The 22,452-nt window shown below is 40.5% G+C and overlaps 1 protein-coding gene across 1 annotated transcript in view; it reads left to right on the top strand.

Annotated features, from left to right (window-relative positions):
- The window catches only part of TMEM132D (transmembrane protein 132D), a 195,648-nt gene that overhangs the window by 155,253 nt on the left and 17,943 nt on the right, over window positions 1-22,452 (top strand). Inside the window, exon 7 of the mRNA XM_042829099.1 lies at window positions 3,034-3,177. Coding sequence (XP_042685033.1) covers window positions 3,034-3,177 — 144 coding nt within the window. The remainder of the gene's footprint in view (window positions 1-3,033; window positions 3,178-22,452) is intronic.

The raw sequence follows: 22,452 nt of genomic DNA, 5'->3' as shown, positions 1-22,452 counted from the left end.
CCCCTGCGTGTGGACATACTGAAGACTCTGCAGACAGAATGTACAGCTCAGTTAGTCCAGCACAGCTGCAGACGTTGCCTGCTTGCTTTGTGTTTGTTTTGCTTTAGAGAAGTACTGGGTGATTTGTTTTCCTGGGACTGGGCACGCACTTACTGATAGAAAAACACTGTGTTTATTTCCATGAACTCCAGACAATAATTTTTTTCACCCTTCTTTTCTTTTGGACAAGAAAGGCATGGACATCATTATGACTGCCTAAGAATTAGCAGCACTGTCACATGCTGAACACTGTGCTGATGGGGCTGTGCACAGTTCCATAAACACTTTGGTTGTGAACATACATCTAGAATGTGAATACAGACAAAAGCTATAAAACCTCGACTCTGGAACCTTTGGTTTTAGAAATAAAACATGAATTTACTTCCTTCTCTTAGAATCAGCAATGCACACACTCATCTCCTGGTATTTAAGCATTCCCATTAATGTCTTCAGGATTACTGCCATGATTGGTTGAAGTTCAGCTCTGTTGGACCGTGGCTCTGGGGGCAAGATGTCAAGATGTTATGGAGCTTTGAAGCCAGCTGAGACTTTGGGCATGCAGAAGTTCCCTGTGTGTTAGATGTGCTTTTCAAAAGTGACTGGGAAGGAACAGAAGCTAGTGACAGTGACATAGCTGATGTACTGAGTAACTTGGTTTTGCATGCATTTCCAGGGAGCAGCAGGTATCGTGTACATTAGGATGTAGTCCATATTCAGAATGTCCAAAGCCAGGACTTAGAATTTGGAAACACAAATTCATGAAGCTTTTGAGGAACGTTATCAGTTACTAGTTCTTACCATGGGAAATTACATTTGCCTTTGGTGAACAGACCTCATTAATCATACTGTTTCAGAGGGTTAGTTATTAAATCTCTCTTTACTTTATAAAATAATTACAAGGTTCATTTTGTAACATACTGACTGGGGGAATAAGGGCATTTCTGCTTGGGGGAGCAGGTATTTTCAGCTTGGCACTAGTTGCAAGCAGCTAAGCATGTGCTGTGGCCTCAAACAGTCCCACTGAAATGCAATTCGTGCAAAATGTTTGTGAGATAGGAACCTAATGCTTGGATTCTGTAATTATCATGGATGCTTAATAGCACTTGTTCTGTCAAACTGCCCCATTTCTAGCTCAGTGGAGCATACAGGAGAGTGGCAATTGGATCTAAATAACCTGCATGTGGTAGCTTCGCTGCGAAGCTCAGATCTGAAATAAATAAGAGAATCTGGAAACTTAATTGCAAATCTTCCCAAGATCTCGGTTGCCTGAGTAATATATCCTCTTCTGAGCACAAATGTGCACTCATGACAGATGGGCCTTACAGTACAGTTCTCATATTGATATAAATTATAATTTCAAAATATCTGAAGGGCTTTTGTGTTGAGGGAGGGAGAGGATTTTCATAAATTCTCTTTTTGTGAAATCCTATTTCACCCTCCCCTAAAGATCACGGGGAAGATGGGAAAACTTTAGCAAAGCAGCTATCAAAAGAACGTGAGCTTTTTTCTTTCTTTACATATTGCTTTGAGTCAGAATAAAGTATCTCTATTTCTTTAAGTGATAAGAAAAGGTCCCTTTGATCCATACCCTTTAGATGAGAAAATCTCAGCTTCTCCTCCTTAGCCCAAGAGGCAGTAGGGGGAGTCATCATCTCCCAGTAACTCAATTTCAGTCTCTTACTTTATTGTCTTCCATGAGTGAAATCAGGTCAATCTCAAAGCTCATAGCGTGAGCTATTTAGGTAATGAGCAGTTAGCACTTGGGGGGCTTTGGAAGCATTTATTTCATAAGAGATAGCTGAAATCAAGAGCCTCTTGTTCTAGGGGATAGTCTGTGATTCGCAGGCATGATTCTGAAAAGCTCGGAGACCTTTCCAGGAGTGAGCAATATTCTACAATAAGGAGATGAAGAATTCAGGGACCAATTTGGGCTTCCTGTGTATCTTGGCACAAGTCAGCAGTTCCTGCTGTGCACGACTGACATAACATCCAGGTAACTGAGGGTGCTGCTTAGCCCTGGGCTCTTCGCATAATCAGAACTTGGTGCTAGAAATAATAAATCAAATGGAAGGTGCAGATTTTGCTATAATCCTCACAGTGATGGTATACTTGTAACACATGTCACTGCAGAATTTGCTTAAGGAGCCTAAACCTTCCCAGCATCCTTCCTTTTTGAGAGAGGATGGGTTTGCATGAGCCTCATTAATAGATAAATCATAGATTTATATAATGACTTGAGTTGGAAGGGACCTCAAAGTTCATCTGGTTCCAACTCCCTTACCATGGACAAGAAACAATTGCATACAGTTCTTGCCCATAACTACCCAACATGAGCAAGGATAAATCCTAAAAAGCCTGGCTAGAGTCTGATTCCCTACTGCCCTGCATTGCATGAAGTCCTTTGGATGAGGCCAGAAGGGCAGCACTCTAATTCCCTAGGTAGTAGAGCAAGAGAACCCAGATCTTTCCCGTCACAAGAGGCACTGCCACTAGCCACTCTCATTAGTTGTAAATTAGGGGACATGAGCTGGATCTGCCAACTTGCATCTTCAAGACCAGCCTAAAGCCTGCATTTAAGGCTAGAATTTCTTTTGTATATATGTATTTTGGATAAAGCAGCCAAACTCAAGGTATGTATTTTTTTTTGTGATCAGCATGGTCACTAGTGAGCTCAGGATGGAGTCTTCACTGTTGCTAGAAGCAAGAAATGTCTTGTTAGTATGGCACAGAATCATGCCTTGGGTGCCAGGTTGCTCTGACACCTGATGAGCATTCATGAAAGAGTAACGAGTGTATGATGAATGTCTTAACAGTCCTAAGTCAGAACTGGAAATTTGGTTCCAGGATTGAAGGGAGGACATTTTTTCTTTCTGCCTACCGTGTTGGGAATAATTCTTAGAATTGTCTTTAGAAATTAATGTAATGCTGATTCTAGGTGGTATTAATGAAGTAATAGTGAAATATGCTAATCAAAAGGGCTTTTTTGTCTCTTAGGAAGCGGAGATCCTGAACACAGCAATCCTCACTGGGAAAACAGTGGCTGTCCCTGTCAAAGTGATCTCTGTAGAAGATGATGGGACTGTGACTGATCTTCTGGAATCTGTGGAGTGCAGATCATCAGATGAAGATGTCATTAAGGTAAGCTCATACTGCTTCATTGCACCAAGGGAGAGGCCCAACAAAACAGTCATGTTCTCTAATGTGACAAGTTCTTTCTTTTTCTAACTGTTATACTGCCAAGAAACTAAGGTTTATTATCACTGTTATGTGTAGATTGGTTCGGTGGAGCAATGAAACAAACAGGAAATTGCATATATTCCAATCTACGTGTCAAATACTTGGAACTGCCTGTCACTTCCCACCTTTGAAAAGTATTTTCAGAGTTCATTCTACCTCTGCTTTTTACTCTTCAGTTATATGGGTTGTGTGGGGTCAGGAAAGTTGGCAGCTGATCTTCTAGAAAAGGAAATAGTTCATCTGAAGTTAGTTTGCCACACTGGTATAGGAATTGTGTGTCTCAAAGCTCATGTTTTTTCTTGGTACTAAGCCGGTCATGTACTGCAAACATTAGCTTTGAAATTGTGATTCTCTGCAGCTAATAGAGTGCCCCACAGAAAGCATGTTGCCTGCCAGTCATGGACTGGAAACTACTTGATAAGACACTTGACCAATGGATTTACTCTGTACAACAGCTATGTAGGCTGATCTCTGAAAGATAAGCAGCAGCAGCAGACAATATAATGGCACTCGTACCTTTTACTCTCAGTGTATGTTTCTTCAGTAAATGATGAGGAGACATCTTGCAGGAAGATTTCTAAGCCACCGTTTCTGTTGAAATCTTAGGGTCAGGATGGACCCTCAAGAGGTGTACTGATTCATGAAGACATTCATCTTGTACCAGTAAACATTGAAAGTTTATAAGAAGCCCTGAATATTTCTGCTCAGGTTAGTTAATGGCTCATGTACATTAATTGCAGTGGAAGCCACAGTCGACCATGATGATTATTGGAGATAGTGGAAGGCATTCCAGCGTGGTGACAGAAACGTTGGCTCATGTACAGCAGCTTATATGCTTTTGCAAACTTATGCATGGCTGTCACATGAGAAGACAAAATAAGAGACGTGGCTACAAATAAACGTTCTTTCTTTTTTTAACATAACCAGCATGTCACAAAATGATTAAAAATACTCCATGCCACCCCTCCAGCTGCTGGAAACCACTGTTTTCCCATTAACTTTTGTGAACTGCACCATATTGAGGACTTGGCCTTTGTGAAAGTTGCCTTAGACTAAAACTGACTGGAATGCTAAGCATTCTTCATCTTACCTTCGTTCATTTTACTTTAGATTGAAATGGCTGAGGGCACTGTTTATCTCCAAGCAGGCCTCTTTGGGCCCCATTAGCTGAAAAAGACTCTTCCTGGTGGAGGTAGTTGTCTTTAAAGGAAAAGAAGAGTGCAGGCGCTTATTTGTTACTGTCATATGGGAGAACTGTTGGAAGTTTGATGTGTAACTTTATGTCACAGAGGGAATGACAACCTGGAGCAGGGTAATTGAAGAATAGAGCTGGGTATGGATTTAAATAATCTCCCTTGAATTTTTTCTAAGCAGATTTAGCTTTTTGTCAAAATGTTGTAAGGTTGATACTTATTGGACTTGTTTTAAGCAATTTCTTCATGATAATTTCTTTTACACAAGATGAGCCCATGCAATTTAGAAGTCCATCTTCACTTATGTTTTCATTTTAGAATCTACTCAGGTCTTCTATTTATCTGAATAGCCACCATGCTGGCATTTTCTGATTAAATGTCTTTCTGACTGTCTTAATCTAGACAACTTTTTTGCTTCTATGGAGCCCCTTAGAATCTGATAAATCTGCCAAATACGGCAAATTGATGAACTGAATCTAAGTTTTAAAATATAAAGAAATAATTTGTTTTTCTTGCCTTGTGTTGTTGAAGTTAATGAGCTAAGTCTTCACTCACATAAATTAATTAACTTTTCAATTTATTCAGAGAACTGGAAAAATAATTTGAAAGCAAATATATAATCTGGAATATATTTTAAACATTAATTTTATTTTCTGCAGTTCTTGTTTATCAAATCATTTTGTTTTGGCCTATATAAACCTCCAACTGTTTTGGTATATAATATGTTCATCTCTTACACTGGCAAAGAACTTAAAGTGGTAGTAATTCCTATGTATGTATCTGTCATCTGTAAATTCATTAATGTACCGATAAAGGTTTATGTGCTTTTGATATATATACCCTTTCACATTGATGCTAATGACAAGACCAACAGCAAACAGAAAATCTAGTCAGAGAAAAGATGTTCCAGGCTTCTACAAACATCCCACTAAAGTTCACTCCTCTGCAGTAGAATGGCAGATTTCAGGAGCATTAAAATGAGTTACCGGTTTAAAGTGAGCTTTTAATTGAAAATGTCTGAGTTTTCAGTTTACCTGCTCTGTTTCAGACCAAGCCTTATTCACAGACATCTTATGTAATGAAGATAAAGCTATACAATTAGTGGCCAGCCTTCAGCATGCAACAGTAATTAGAGTTTCTATTCTCTGGGCATTAGAGAAAGGAAATAAAAAATGGGAGAAAATGTCTGCTCTAAATGTCCATTGAAATATAAAGTCTTAGGTTTCTATGTCTTCACTGTTACAGGATTTTCAACACATCTGTCACGTAACATCTTTTATTCCTTCTGTTTTTTGTGTTGTTTGATGAAGAATTTAAGCTCATTTTCCCTGCTGGATGTTAGTATGTCCACTTAACTTCTAGTTACAGGAGCCACATTTATTACTCACTTCTTTTGCTGCGGATTTCAAAGCACTTCTACCAAATTGCATCTACTTGAACTTGGTTGAATAAGTCAGAACAGAATTTAGTCCACTTAAACAATATCACTAATGGCAAAAGATGGCGTGAAATGATTTAGCCTACACTGATGGAGTAACCATTCCAAAGTAAGGGAGGCAAATTACAGACTGCTTCACAAATGAGAATGGCCCCTTTTTTAGCCTTACCAAAGCAGAGAAATCTCCAAAGCATCACTTTTCAATGCTCTGCATTTTCAGTCTTTTCAGATAGAGATACAAAACTGTTCCAACCACATCTACGTAGTAGGTAGCTACTCCCAGGCAGGTGAAGGCTTAATAGCTGCTTTATTCTGATTGCTTTGGAATATATGAAGGAGGTAACAAAGCACACGGCAATTTCTAAGATATTACTTCAGATAAACAGAACTTCCAGTAACGCTTAGCCTGGTTCTATCTGTGGCAAAGTAACATCTTTCTAACCAAGTGATAGACTTAATAGAAAGTGAGCACCTAAAACAGCCTGAAGCAAACAGTGTTTTAAAACATTAAACTTTCAGCAGCTGCTTCTCTTCTTCCTTACTCTGTGTGCACTACAGGGGAAAGTTGAGTTCTTTTAAAATTGGTGGAGTGGCAGAGTACAAAATCAGAGGAGAACGTAGTCAGGTCCAGGATTTTATCTGCTCCCTGGTTTAGCATTGGCAGTCTCAGTGCTGTTGCTTCTGTCATGCACACTGCTGAGGGCAGTTCATTTGAGATTCTTTCTGCAATACAATTTTGGACACATCATCACACAAGTTTTCAGCTGGAAAAGATAACCACCATGTGTGCAGGTGAAGACATGGCCACAGAAATGGAGGTGTTGCGAAGATGCACCAATATTTAGAAACAAGTGTATGAAGAATCCCAGTTTCCCTCCTATTTCTTAAGTTTAAGCCACAGTAAGAGTGGTTTGTGTTGTGTGTTATAGCTTGATTGAGTTTAATAGCTCACCTGGTCCAAAGCAAGAAGCCTGTATTCATCCTGGCCTGTGTCTGTCCAGTGAGTCACTGGGAGGACAGATGGAGAAATGCAACCTGCAGTGTGGGTAGAGCAGAGCAGAAGATGAAGAGCAGCAAAGAAGAGCAAGCCCCTGTTTCAGAAGTCACAGTCTATTCCACTAGCTAACCACAATGTGAAATATTCAGGAGAGGTTGTCACAGAGGTTTTATAGCTCAGGGTTCAGAGCATCCAAGTGGAAGGGAAAAGTAGATGTGGTCAATGTAGTTTGTTGTGTGATATGAAAGAAGATACTTTCCCATCAGCAAATGGGACTTTGTTTAGATTGAACACTTGCACAGAATATGGTTGTTTAGGGCTGAATTTATGGAAAAATAAATCTTTGCCTGGAGGTTTGGGTGAAGATCAAGTTCAATCTGCCATGGTTTTCCACAATATAATGTGGTTTTTCTCACCAGCTGAACTGCCTTATTTCATTCCAAATAACTTTGATCTGTCTTGAAACAAACATTTGATTTAAGTCAGCAAATGGATGTTTTTATTTTCTGCTACGTCTAAACATTTCATTTTGATAGAAAATGATGAAATCATGTCCTGTCATTTCAGCTCAATTTCAGTATTCCTGACATCAAAATCTTTCTGAACTTTTTACCTTAGGAGGAAGCAATTGTGAGAAAGAAAATACTTTTCCTGGTCTGATCTAGTAAAGAGGATACAGGACAAACTCAGAAATACACAGTACTCAAAATAAAAGTTGAGTGCTGCTGATGTTGGTTTTCAAGGTAGAAGGAACAATGCTATTATCTCTCCGGTATGAAGAGCAGTCATGGCAAAGATGAGTTCTGAATGTAGAAGTGATGTAACAGTCCCACATCTTTCAGGAATCATCCAAAACTCAACCAAAGGTTTATTGGTGGAGTTGTTTGCCTTTTTCTCGTCACCCATATTGAAAATCCCAGTATGAGTGGGACAGTTGAGTGCATAATTCTTGAAAAGGAACTTTTTCCAAATTCTGCAGAAGATACCAACAAGTCTGTTTAATGGGAAAGGATGTGCGTTCCTTTCAAGCCATGATGATAATCTTTCTTTCTGTGGTATTTCTGTTACATTGTGGGGACAAATGTGTTTATACATAAGAACAAGACAAAATTAAAGAATACCAAAGCAGTTGTCAAAGAGGATCTGAGTGAGGAATTATGTTGAATACGGAGTTGGGGATCATGGCTTCATGGCTTCACTTCTTAGTCACTGATATGAACAGTTTATGATGAGAGGAAGACAGCTAGTAGTCAGCAGTGATTGTGAGAGATTCGAAAGAAACTATAATGATCAGGTTTGTAGAGCTGTTCTTTTTGCAGAAAGGTAATTTCGAATTTCTTCTTCTATTTTTTCTTGGTGGTGAAGAAGAGGTAGCTTTTGAGTACAAAGATTTGAAATTCTGGAAAGTGTTCGATTTCATAGCTTGAGCATTGGAATGAGCTGGCACTGTATAGGCATTTCCCTGCTGTCATATCGTTAGTCTGGTGCCATCCATGTGGAAGGCTTATCCTGGTTCTGTGCCTATGAATCCCTCTAGTAAAGATACTTGGGAATATGTTCTTCCAAGTGTTTTGCCTATTTCTGAGAGTCAGATTTGTACAGCAAAAAAAAAAAAAACCAACCCGTGTAGAAATGTCAAAATCAATTCCCTTTTCAAAGGGGATTATGTGTCTTACTTTTTTCAGCTGCTTTCAAAACTCAATTCATTGTGTGCTGTATCCCAGCGCTGAGAAGTGCTCCATCATCTCAATAAAAAGAGATTGGATGACCTCTAGAAGGACTGATGTGAAGACAAAGTAGGGAGCAGACAAGCTGAATGCGAAAAGAAATTTATTTTCTTCTCTATTCCACTGGGCTAAGCCAGCAGTGCCTTACTGAAGTGCATGATGTTGCACTGATATAAATGAAAGCTAAATTGGGCTCAGAGCATCCAACAGCACCTATCTCCAAAACTGAACCTGACATTAATCATTATAACCTGTGATTCTTTAAAAAGTTCCCTTTAGCTTTAATACTCATTGTGTTGTTCAGTTGCAGTGCCTGTCTGCCACTTTCTTTTAGAAGATGTGCTTTTTATAGCTCCTGGTGCCTGCTCTAAGCCATCCTCCAGATCATGTGCTGCTTTATTGCTACCTAGTAAATAGTAACAAGATGCCATATTGTCCTGATTTCAGCTGGGATGGAGTTAATTTTCTTCCTAGAAGCTGCTATGTAGCTGTGTTTTGGATTGAGGATGAGAAAAATGTTGATAGCACGCTGGTAACTGCTGCTGAACAGTGCTGCACAAAGCCAGGGATGCTTCAGCGCCTCGTGCTGCCCTGGCAGTCAGGAGCTGGGGTGCACACATGGTTCAGAGGGGACACAGCCACTACCTGTAAGTGTTGGGTAGGCTGAGATCAAAAGGACATCATGAACTCAGGACTTATAATGATTTCTAGTGCTCTCTTCATAGGTAATGAATAAAGAGTCCGCACGAGTGGTTAATCTTGGGTTGGGATTTTAAGCATTACAGATCCTAATAAGGGCTCAGTCTGCATACATTGTGTGACTTTTGATTTTCGTTTCATTTGCCTGTGCCTTAATAAGATTAGATAACAATTGGAGAACCCATTGGATGGGTTTTCAGATGCTATATTGAAATGTGCTGGTTCTAGTGCAGGCTCTGGCATATGCTTTTAGATGTGACATCGGTGTGCTATTGTGGTCTTTGGCATGCCATTTATTTGATCTATCTTAGCCTAGACACACACAAAAGATATATAATGGTTTTGAATTACCTTGACAGATAAAGAGCATTAATATTAAATCCTTGAAAAGTGCTTTGAGATCTCTGAATAAAATGTACCCTCTAAGCATCATCATTATGTTTGTTAATAATATACATACCCCTAACTAGGACAGAGCACAGGCTATTTAGGAAGCACTCCTGTTAAACTTAACTTAATCACAGCACATAAAAATAAGTGTCATGACGTAGTATTACTGGCTGAGTAAGGATTTAGAAACATTTTCAGATTTCTTTTACAACAGAGGACATGCAGATCTGCTGACAGAAAATTTCTTCCATTTTATCCAGTATGTGGGCCATTTTGCATTAATGTCTAGGAGTAATCTTGCAACTCTTTTCGTGGAGCTGAACAGATAAGGACATCAGGCCACAAACTAAACAACTTTGTCTTAGGCAAGATGGGATAGACTTCTCTCTCCAGTCTCTGTTGATGCTAACAACATGACTAACACCCAGATAGCAGTATGCAGCCCTTAACTCAGCCTCATCTTTCACTCCTCTTGTGGTTCTGCAGTAGCTATCCAGTTGTTCAATACTGTCTATTATTTGGTCCTTGCTGTTTCTTAAATATGTTTCTGTTTTCCTGTCCTTACCTACCCTTTGAGTTGTCAGCTTTTAGCCTTCTTGTATCAGTGCCCTTGGTAACTTTTTCTGAAAACTTCCAGACAATGAAATATTCAGCGGTATCCTAATGTCTCCTAAGGCCCATATATAGCTTATGCAGTTTCTTATTAAAGAAGGTCTCAACTTTTGCTTAGAGAGCGAGGTAAGCTTGGGCAGAGTCCAAAGGTATCCTGTGAAGGGCCAATTCATCCTTTCTCTGAGATGTTTTTGCTGTACAATAATCAAATTAAAAAAAAACAACAAATGCTATCCTTAAGTACTTCAGCAGCCCTGTGTTTCAGAGGCAGATGTTGTGGAGTGGTTTTCTTCTATCAAGTGCAGTGCAGTCCTGGCCTGTGTGCTCAGCTCTTCACTGCTTTCCCATTCTGACATTCAGCTACCTGCTTACTTGTTCTCTTTGCAGTTATTTATAACATTGATGTAGTGCTTCTGAAAGACTTTCAGGAGCAGGAGAAGGTAAACAAGTAAAGCACATCTGAAAAATGCTTTTAGATGTCAGAATACAAGGGGTTATCTGAGTCCAGTTTTTTTTAATAAATAATTATCTGTAACAGTCTCATGCTTTACACGTGAGAGGAACTGGTCTCCTGCATACTCTGAGGTTGTGGCATGCATGCTGTATTTGTTTGCAGGAGCTTACATGATGCTTTTATTTGTCTCATATCATCTACCCGTAGAAATGCTGAACAACTTTCCAATTTCAGCCACATTTTGCATTATTACTTTAACTTATTTTTGGATTGGAGCTATTTAAGCACCAAATCCAATTGATTTTACCAGAAGTTACAAACCTAAAGACTAACCATAACTGTTCTTAATGGTTATTCAAGTTTATTTAAAGTACAAACATGAATTGTGAGCAGATGGGATTTCAGAGAAAGTTTATATTTTCTCCCAACTTATATAATCTCTTCTTTCTGTTTAATCTCAATTTAATTGCAATTGACTATCGCTCAAAGAAAGAAGTCAGGCCCAGTCTCACACACACATACAATTTCTGCTGATGATTAGATCTTATTTCTGCCACTAAAAATCCGAAGTGAATGCAGTTTAGTTAATGAGACTGCTTTGGACTTTATTTGATGATCAGAAGAGACCGTTCCTTGCAGAGAATATTTTTTGTGTCTGTGTACAGCTCTCACCATCACTGGAGGGTTTGGCATCAGCTTAATGCTGAAAGCAAAGATCAGCCCGAGCCAATTTTAGCTGTTTCAGTGCCATAGCCATAAGTCAGCACATGTTTCCTTGAAAGTTCTTCACACGTTTTGATGACGCCGAGCTGAGTTTCAAGCTTGTAACAAATCTTGAAAGCAGCTGTTTCCCTAGGGCTGAGAATTTCATCACAAGGATTTCACACAGTTCTGTAGACAGGATAGGAAGCAGTCCCTCTGGCAATACTGCTGTACATACTATGCTAATTTTTGAAGACACCTTGACAACTAGTTTTCCAAATTGTGCCCTTTGTTGCCAGGTTAAACAATGTATGTGTCGAATCCCATCTCCCACTCTCACTCTTCTAAGTAGATTCAGCTGGGCTACATTCATTGATATTTATTTCTTTGGATTTCAGGCTGTGGGAAAGCTGTGCACAGGTTTGAGTAACCTCTTCCTGCATTTTTAGTATCCAGATCCAACAGTTATCATTTGATCTCACAGTTTCCTCCATTGGCTGGATTGGATTTCTTGTTGTTGTTGAGACTCTGAGAAAACTGAGGCATAAAACAAGATGTTGAAATTAAATGTGTGCCCACCACAGAAAAAATGTAGAAAAGAGAACGTGGAAATTACCAGAGGGCATGAATCAAGATGATTCTAGATGAACTGAGAGAGGACGTCCTTTGCTTAGCAGCACAGGAAGCAAATCAAGAGGTAATGTTTTTTGTGCTGGGAGGATAAGAGTTATCTGCAGTGGAAGAGTCTCTTTCCCACTCTGTCATCAGCAAAATATGAGTCATATGCTTTACATACAGTCAAGGGTGAAATGCTCAGCTGTTTGCAAACTTCTAGTTTAAAAAATTGTGTATAGTCAGATACTTTTGCCAGAGGTTGCTGTAATATGTCAAGACTATGACAATCCTCTAAGGCCATAAACTACCCCCATGGATATCTCTGGATTTGGTAGTAATTGACTTTGTCTGTTCTGTCATTTACTCTGTTTTTTTAGTGAAATGATCCAAGGAAGAATTAGAAAAACAACTTGGATTATAATATTGAGGTTTTGTCTGTGATGTGAGGTCACTGAGCTTGCATCGTCTAACAGGAGTTGAGCACTGGGCTTCAGGTTTTATGGCAAATATAATTCAAGAGATCATTTCAGGTGCAAGATCAAGATGAAATCTGTGCTTCTCCCTGGCAAAGTCTGACAGCAAGAGTGCCATGTCCCACCAGCTCTCAGGAAAGCTCTCATTCCCCAAACAGCTGCAATAAGTTGAAGATGTTCTACTGAATACTCAGATTTATCATAACAATATAATAATAATATGTAATAATTACGCTTTTCTTTTTCAAAATAATTCAGATGCAAACCCTCTGTTCAGCCCCACCTGTTATCTGTAGCACACAGGATGGAATTAGTAGGAACACTTTTATGTTTTCTGGAGCCTGGTGTCTGTATAGATCAGTTGTCTGCTATCAGATTTTATGGGTGCTTCAAGGCTGCCCTATGGTTTTAATGAGTTTTAATGAGCTAAATGTTAACGAGACTATCACTCAGGCAGGCCTCACTGGATCTTGGCATTTTTCTCTTCCTGGGAATGCCCCCGAAGCTCTTCTGTCAGAAGCTGACACTGCAGTGACCACTCCAGTTATTTACAAGTGAAAACACCTTTTATATTTTCTGTATTCTTTATAGAATGACAGGAGTGCAGGTGAGCCAGAGCTATGGGACCAAGAGCAACTGAGTACATCTCCTAGGTCTGAGATGTTCCCTGCTTAGCTAGGAAGGGAAATAAAGGAAGAGAGTGTTGAACATAATGGGATTCTGCCTGCATTGGTATAATCATAAAACAGAGCCAGATTACTGAGAGTGGTTCTGTTATAAGGGTGGAAATGGGAATAAAATGAACGCCACTTTCATAGGGGATGGGGCACCACCATGATCTCCCACTGTCTAATTGTGTGTTCCACTAAACACTTATCTAACTTGCCTGGGGCGTTTGTGGGGTTGCATCAAGTCTTTCATTTGTTAGAGTCATATTATTCCCTTTCACGTGAAATGTAGCTCAGAATAGAGAAAAGAGCAGTTTCTAATTAAGCTCCTGCCTAGATCCATTATAGCTTCTGAAGTGATTGGAGCAGGGAGATAAAGAACTATAATGAGTATAATGACTATAATGGTATGTAAATATAGATGTAAAGTTTGTTTGGAGGGTTAGGGTTAGAGGCCAGATATCGTGAAACCAGACATAAAGCCTCTGGGTAGAAATTCAATCAGTGCATTAGTTATCATGGATTTTCATAAAAATAAAGTAATAATGCACATTCATGTTTCAGTTCATAAATGTGAACTGACAGGCTATGACTTAGCCACTGAAATGATATTATAGACCCAAAAAAAGAATAATAGAGGAAATTGAGAAAGCAGAAGAGATGGTTGTAATAGAATTGAGCATTGGTATAAATAAAAATCATGAAAGGGAGATTGATTTAATGCAAGATATGAATGTCAGAAACTCAAGGTGTTAAAAAGATCATTGGCTCATCTGGTAGAGCATCCCTAAGGCTGCAAAACTTCTAGCTGAAAGAGCCAGGTCTGCTTGAAGTAGATGAACGTGCTTTAAAATTGTATGAGGAATAATGTATTGGGGGAAACATGCTTCTGCTCCACACACAGTTCATTAATAAGTCGTGCAGAAGAGGAAGAAGCATATATTGATCCACTGGAAAATTATCTTTTCTTGCCTGTATTGATAGAAGACTTAAATGTAGATATGGGAGTGAGAAATTGTTTTAATTCAGAAAGTCTAAATAGCAAACATTTCCCTGCTAGCTAGTTACAAAGATTTGGAAGAAAACAATCTTAATGAAGTAAGTTGGCCAGGCTACACCTGTGATTGGTGTTTTGTACATAAAAACAGGTAGGACAGGCACAGATTTCATGTGAGTGATGTCTCCATTTAAGTGTCTGCTAATGTGGAAAGATTTATTTTAACTTGTGAAAGTCTTTTAGGCTTCACACACACCCATCTATCTCACTGCAAAGAAGCTAAAATCTGCCTTGTTTGCACATGTCTGAGGGAAGAAGGCTCAAAGTTCCAGATGTAACTGTGCTAAGTTCTCCTCACAGTAGCTGAGAGTGACAGAACAACTCTTTTTTTGGTACTGGTTTGTGTAAAAAAGAATATAGCAGCCAATAAATTGGAGTGTGGCTTGGTTCTCATCAGTCCTACAGGCATGAGTAACTACACTTTGAGATTTTGGAGCTGTCATAGTTCTGTTGATAGTTTTGCATCTTTAGTTTTCCCCTCATTATATGGAATTCTGCTTTTCAGACAAACAGAAACAAAAGTCTTGGGAAGGCTTTTAACAGCTGGGTGCCAGTAGGAAAAGTCCATATACCTGCACAGAGTCTGGGTGCAGCACAGCCAGAAGAACCTAGGGAGGAACTGTACATATCCTGAAATTTTCTCTTTCTAAGATTTTTCATGCTGAGGATCACCTCTGCTTCTGAAAAAAAGTGAAGAAAATCTGAATAACCCTAGTGAGTCCCTCATATCATCTTCCTGGGGCAGACAGCCCTCGTTGACCTGAGGGTGAAATAGGAAGTGAAATGGCTCACCTACAAATCTCACAGCAGATAATGAATTCCCAGGGCCGTTCAGAAGGTTGTGTGAAGCCTGTGGAACACCACCTGCTGTAAGGAGGTGATCCCTCTTTGTCAGTCTTGCCCTCCCTATGAATTGATGAGCAGCAATCATCAAATGCATGCAACTTCTTTCATAGCAGATCTTGAGGCTTAGTGTAAATGAGCAATGGCACAAGAGGATAGTTGGCAGGGCACCAACAAAATTTCTACTCTTCTGCCAGTGACAAATGTATGCTTAGCCAACACAGTGATACCAAATCAGCCCAGCTTCTGCTCTGCTTGAGTGAAAAAGATAAGTCTGTGATCAATTGGAATTGCAGTAGCAGTTTGGGCTCTGTACAGTTGCAGTAATATTTAGCCCTGTCATCTGTGGTCTGCTCAGCCCACTGATGAGTGTGAAGGATAGAACCAGGGCGGTCTCCTGCCAGCTTGCCGTGCTCAGAGCTTGGCATTAATATGTGCATTTTTCCAGGGAGCTTTACGTATAGTTGGGCTGTCCAGTTTGTTCACATTGTTTGGAAATCAAGAGAAGGCACAGCTGCCCAGCTGCTCCAGGTGCCTGCCATTCAGGCCAGGGTATGCTTCTGCAGGGCGCTTGTGGATTAGCATAAGTGAAGCAGTAAAGTCTGATGAAGCTGAGCATGTCTGGCACAACATCAACGCTAAATACGTGCGTGTTGTTGGGTTTTGGCCGTGAGGTCTTTGTAAAAGAGCAAGAGTATCTGCAAGGCCAGAGATATGACAGGCTGCTCTGTCACTGGAGTTGGGAGCTCTGTAAAGGAGTGAAGGCATCACGTGTCCATCAGAATCTTGAACGTGAAATTCCTGAAGATCCTTGTGAAAGCAGCTCCTCTCACCCTTACCTTCCCGGGAATGTCTTCATGAATATTTTCATACATGGTTCTTTGGAGGTGGATATAACTGTCTTTGAAAGGAGGTGAAGGTCTGTCCAGGGCACTGCAGAACTTGATCAGGTTTTTCAATTTAACTATTAATATAATTCATTTCTAAACACTTAGACCATGCAAGATGTGTCAGGTCAGCGGGGCAGTGTGCTTTCAGATGCCAGCAACCTGGCTGTTTTTCCTTTTGGTTGTTTGAAGATAGTTCAGATAACAAAATTCAGGACTCACCTTGATTTAACAGTGAACAGATACAATGTGTGAGTGCTTGTCAGGTTGGAAAGCGTGTGAAAGCATCTGGAAGATCAAAGCAGCATGACTCCTATCAAAGTCAGTGGGGAACAAGCAACTGAAATCTTACAAAATGCTTACAAATTGTCCTTTACCTTCCATTCCCTGTCCTCGTGGAGGCCAGCTCTTGGTACATTTTATTGAATGTGTCCCTATTGTCCTTTCATTGAAAGTGAAAGGAAGCTCAAAGCAGCTGTAGGCTCAGGTTAGCAGCAAGATCAACTGTTTTGAACTTGAAGGCCAAATGCACCTTGACTGCAGTGCCATGTAACCCCATTAGTTACATTAGGGCTGACAGGGAGAGAGCTAGAGCACAGTTTGGTTTTCTCTTTGGTTATAGTGACAAAAGCCAAAGTTTTTCTCATCTCATAGCCACCTCCTGTGTGTTTTAAAAACTGTTGTTGCTTTGCTGACTGTTAGCCCCAAGCACATCACAATCTATGTCCCATGTATCTGGTCTGTTCTTTCCTGCCCTGGAAGATCCATAGGCATGAGGCACGGATACTTGCTCTTAGCACATCTATGACTGTCTCTTTCTGTATGCTTACATTACATAGCACCTCTGTCTCCCAGCAGTATTGAACTTCAGTGACCAAGAACTGAGTTCCCTGTTGCTGATAGTCCTGTGACAATCTAAACAGCTCGAAGTAAAACATTAAGGAACAAAATGAGCAGATAACGAACCTTTTCTGAAGTCAAACAGCAGAGGAGAAATAGAAATTGCTTCACCAATCCTCAGCTGGCCTTCTGTCCATTCTGTCAGTGTTTTTGTGTCATAAATTTTTCTGGGATCTGTGTGAGAGGAATCAGTTTCTGGCTTTGCTTTCCTATTTGTGCTTTCATGTTTTGCTTGATTATTCTCAAATTTCTGACAAACAAGGCCTCAATTCCAGCCCCAGAGAGCATTTGCATGTAGCACTTTGTGACCAAGGGGAAGCCACTTAAACACTGCATTCCTTCAGTTGCACGTTGAGGATAATAGTATCTATGCCATATAAACATATATTTGTATGAAAAAACACATACACACACACACTTATGTCCACTAAGCTTTGAGATTTCACTCTCACTTTGCAAATGTAATTTGCAAAGCATTGGAGAATTTTTTCCTGCAAAATGTTGAGACACTTGGATAATAGGAATAGTTCAAATGTAGAATGTTCATCATCATCACCATTGTTATTATTATTTTATTCGAGTGCACCAAGAAAGAGATGCGGAAATGAAATAATATTGATCTGTAGCAATTTAACTGATCCTAAATCAGGTCTTTGTTTAGCTGCCTGAGGAAAATAAGATGCCTTTGCTCCCGTCTTTTTAATATGTTTTTTGTTTGAATTTTCTTGATTTAATGAAATGCAATCAATTTTCAGGCAATGTCTTGTCTTGCACATCAGAACACAAAAGCAATGTACGTTATTGTCGCTTTTCCTATAAATACAGGTTAGTGTAATATGCTTAGTGTTTTTTCACATCTTATTAGGAAAGAAGAGATTATGAAATAGCATTTGCTTTGTCTATGTGCTGCAAACTTACTTAATTGCATTTGAGGAGCATTAATTATGTTGCCGCAAAGACTTCATTCTAAGTCATCAGGAAGGGAACATTTGGCTCCTGTTCAGAAGAGCTCGAAGGGGTGGCTTTCACATCGTCTTCAGTGTCCAAAATACCCTGCAGACAGAGAAGTTGTACATTACGTGCTTCATACCTGAATAAATAGCTTAAAAATTGCTAAAGGTTTTGAAATGGGCTGAGGGGGGCACAGGTGTGGAAACCATTCCTTTTTTCCCCACTGCTGTCACAACACTCATCTTTTCTCTTCCTCTACTCTGTTATTTTTACCCAACTTTTTTCTTTGCTCTTATCTTTCTTGAATTGCATCTATTTATTTCAGAAAACTTTCTATACTATCACATCATTCTGAATGCTAATCCTGTTCACTGAACTACTTAATACCCCTCCCCGCTTGGCATGATCTGCAAGTTTAATGAAATTAATTAAATGGAAATTAAACTAAAGACTCCCATTGACTTCAAGGGGCACTGGAGTGAACCCAAACTGTCTTACATCTTTTAGAAGTGGTTCAAATGAAATACACTTATTGCTTTACAAGCCATTTTTGTAAGGGAAAAGACAGATGCATGCTGAATAATTCAGAGTCATTGTTGCTGACTGAGAGAGATTTAACTAATTTATCAAAATAATGACCTTTGTTCACAAAGGGGAGCAAGTGGCTTTAGATTGTTTCTGTCCCCAGAGGGATGCTGAAGGAGCCTGGGTTTTGCTCAGCACCATTGCAAGGGGCTTCTGTGGGGATGTAAAATGAGCAGTGAACATTAGCAGCAGCAACGTTTGCAGGTGGTTGGAGATATGGTGGAATGATGATGAGATTTTCCTTGAAGATTGGTGCCACTACTCACTGTGTGGGAATCCTGGGGATACAAGGATCACTCCCATCCTGTTCCCAGCATGCACACATAGTTGCATTGCTGTTGTTTCTCACCCTCTCTGCTAAAACAAAACCACTGGGCACTGAGAGCTTGACATCTTCCAGAAATTATTGCAAAGAGAGCATGCACCCAGTAGAAGAGGCAGAGCAGGCAGCCTGCATGAAGTTTGCTTGATAACAAGCAAGCTGAGGACAGCTTTTTGGAGAGGAGTTTGCTAAAAACTGGTGGGTCAGACAGTGAACCCCCAGCCATGGCCACTAGCTGGCCAACCATCAGCACAGCCTGACATCTGTGTGCCACACCTTACTGGTGTGAGGGGCAGCAAGATCACAGCAATGTGCCATTTTGCAAACCAGTAAGAAAGTGATTTATCTTCAGTTGTTCAGAAACAGGCATCCCTAATAAGAGAAGGTTGTGGTAGTAGGTCAGGCAAGGACAGAAATCTCTTCATTGCTCTCACATCCTAGCCCACAGCTCTGGTGGGAAAGGACGTGTTCTCCCATTCTGATATAAACTTTGCAGTCACTTTTATAGTGAATGTGGTTTGGAAAATACTCTCTGGCATTTCAGTCTGTCCATGCTTTCCTCTGATACTTGCGTGTTATGGGTACAGTTGTGCTGTTGAAGCACTGCCTTGGTTATATGTTCCTCTGCAAATGATTTTTGGCTTAAAAAGCCGTAGGTCTCTGTGAGAAATTTTTCATGCTTTACTGTTGCGTTGTTTCTCTCCAGTCACTGCAAGGTGTTGGCCAGCTTTCCAGAGCTTGGCGTGCATGCATGAGTGTATGTATATAGCAACAAATTTTTCCTTTTTCTTCTAAGTGGTAATGTTGGATATCTGCCTGCTTCCCAGAGCAAGAGAACTAGGCTTTGGCTGTGCAAATTCAGTGCCAGAGGAGGGCTGAATCTTCAAGACGTTTTGAAACCATACTATCACCAAGATGGAAATATCTTTGTCCTTGTAACACTAACCTCGAAAGACTGCCATTGCTAAACACATTTCATCTTCTTTTCCCTTCTTTTCCCTGTGTTGAAGTAACTGAAGTGCAGTGCATTTGCTCAGGATGGTGTCTAAGTTACAAAAGTAATTTCAGCAGCATTTGGTCATTATTCTATTAACCACCAGCTGAGCTGTGGCTTAACTCAAGAAGCTGCCTGCAGATCTGTGCTCATGGGACTCTAAAGTCTGAGAACACTGAAGAGTTCAAACTCTCTACTCTGCTTTCATCATGGCCTTCTCTTCTCCCTGCAGGGTCTTTTCATTTGCTTCTCCTGCATGGCTCTCACCACCTTTAAGTCAGTGGAGGTCTGGTTTCATGCTTGGCTTGGGTCAGACCAGTTCTCGGTGGTGAACCTCATTAAAATTAATGGATAACCCACTGCTTCTTGGAAAGAAATTTGAACAGGACTCTTCTTGTTCAAGGACAGAAGTGCTTGCCCTTTAGGGTAGGATCAAAGCCTACCAGAGTCAGAATGAAGTCTGAGGTCTGGATGAAATCCTTGGGCAGAAATATTACGTCCCTGGGGCTCCAACCACTAATGATATTCTCTGAGGTAATAAGTGCTGTTGTCCTCACTTAATGGATGGAAACTCTACTGGAGAGTGATTCTTTGAGCATCCTATTCAATCTGTTGCTGGAGGGCCTGGCACATGACCTGCTCATGGCACCTGTGGCATGCCAAGGTGCAGAAATGCCCAGGATAGTGAGTCTTCCCCTTTTCATATGACTGCCCTCAGCATTCTTCTGTCTTCCCTCCTTTATGGCTATTTTCATCAAGAACACGGCCCAAACTTCAGAATCCATTTGCAAAAGTCAAAGTGTCATTTCTGATTTTTTGGTAACCACCTGTCGCCGCAGCACGAGCTGCATAATTAGAGCTGACAATCCCTGTCTAGAGGTTTTTTGGAAGCTGAAAAAATGAGAATGTTGTCAAAAAAAATAGCAATGCTTCTAGTCTGCAATACAGTGATGGAGATGAATGATGAGTGATTCCAAGGAGGCAGAGCATATATCAGCCCAGTGCCTTTTGCTAACCAGTTTAGTAGTCTTAACTAGTTTAGAAGGTTTTACATTTCTCTTGTAGCCTTAAACAAAATTTATTTTTTAATGGTTTCTCTTTTTCTCACTTTTTACTAAACCGTAGCAGCCATGCTTAACGCCTCAGTAGCAGTGGTAATTCCTTTTGCATCAGCTGATACAAAAAAATCTTTAGATGTTATTCGTTTTTTAGTTTTGGAGACTCTTTAAAAGAGAGTCTTATTTTTTCAAGGGAAAAAATAAATTTAATTGGAGTCAGTGGTGAATCATAGCTTGGTCACAGTGCTGAGTAACATGCAAATTTTGGAATACGATATGAAGATTTTGTAGGTGGACAGTGACTTTCATTGCATGTGTTTCAGGGTGGAAACTGGTCAGCTGGTGAGGAGGGGATTTCTCTACAAGTGTTGCTTAACAGATATGTTTGTAACACTGTCATCTAGGCAGGACTTCGGGAACTCCTGATTTAGAAGTTCCATCTGAAATAGGGAAGCTCAGTCCCATGTCTTGCCTGGCAGTGGGATCCTGCACTGCACAGCTGGGTGTGTGGGGGAGCTGTAATGCACGCTGCTTAGCACAGCAAGCATGCTTTGTTTCCATTTTACCTATGCCACTAAGAGCAGCATCAATGTAATAGTCATTTGAATTTGTTCATGAATAGAGTTCTGCTTCTACACTTGTACAGTCTATCAAAAATGGCTGGATAAGGGTAGATGAGAAATGACTGGAAGTTTGTCTCAGGGTAATGAAGAGAAAAATAGGAGTTCCTTAGGACAGGCTTGTTAACATAATTGTAATATATGTGATGGCAGTGCCAAAAAAGAGAACTCAACATAGCCAATGGAAATACTGTACTATATAAATTGCAGAGTTTGCGACAGCCCAATCTTTCCAACTGCCCATGCTGTTACACTGCAGGGGTATCACCCCAAAAGAAAAAGTTCCCATGGCTGCTGAAGCCTCGAGAAGCCGTGGAGATGGCAGCAGCCTGAGCCAGTAGCACCAGCACAGTGCTCCTGCAGGCAGCAGGCAGGGAACACCTGCCCCGAGGACAGAGCTTGCCTTGGCAGAGTGGTGCTCTGGTTCTGAATAACATCGTTCTAGGAGAGCCCTGGGATTTAGAGTCCATTTCTTGACTTGCTTACAAATATTATGTGATGCCTTAGGCATGTCGGATCTCCTTCACCTGCCCTTTCTGCGTGTGGTGAGTTTCAGCATATCCTCTGTTTCCTCAGCTGCCACGGGAGAATGTAGGAGTAACCTGAAGCACTTTGCTCTCCCTGTGTATTCTCAGATCCCTGCCACATGTGGCTTTGCCCATTTTCCTCTCTCCCAAAGGGGACTCTCATGCATGATACACAGAGACCTTACAGTAGGCTATTTCAGGCTCTGTGTGCTGCAGTTCCTTCCTCTCCCCTGTGCTGCTTCACTGACCTGAGCTGACCAATGGGAGACTGTCTGTCCCCTGGTTCTGTGTCAGTGTGTGGTCTGTCCTGTTTGTCCCTGCATTGGCTCTCCTTCACTGGGCAGCCAGTATTTATCATAATTGCAGCCTGAGCATCTCCATTATTTCATGAGTGTGAAGCATGGTTGTTTTACTGCCATTATTCCTCTTTAAGCTTTCATGGAAGGAGGGAAGAAATGGCATTC

The sequence above is a fragment of the Centrocercus urophasianus genome, unplaced genomic scaffold, assembly GCF_019232065.1.
Source record: "Centrocercus urophasianus isolate 14NV4802_14NV808 unplaced genomic scaffold, USGS_Curo_1.0 seq_30, whole genome shotgun sequence".
In the NCBI taxonomy this organism is placed as follows: Eukaryota; Metazoa; Chordata; class Aves; order Galliformes; family Phasianidae; genus Centrocercus; species Centrocercus urophasianus.
Note: the sequence above shows the minus strand (reverse complement) of the source record. Positions and strands in the feature narration are given on the sequence as shown.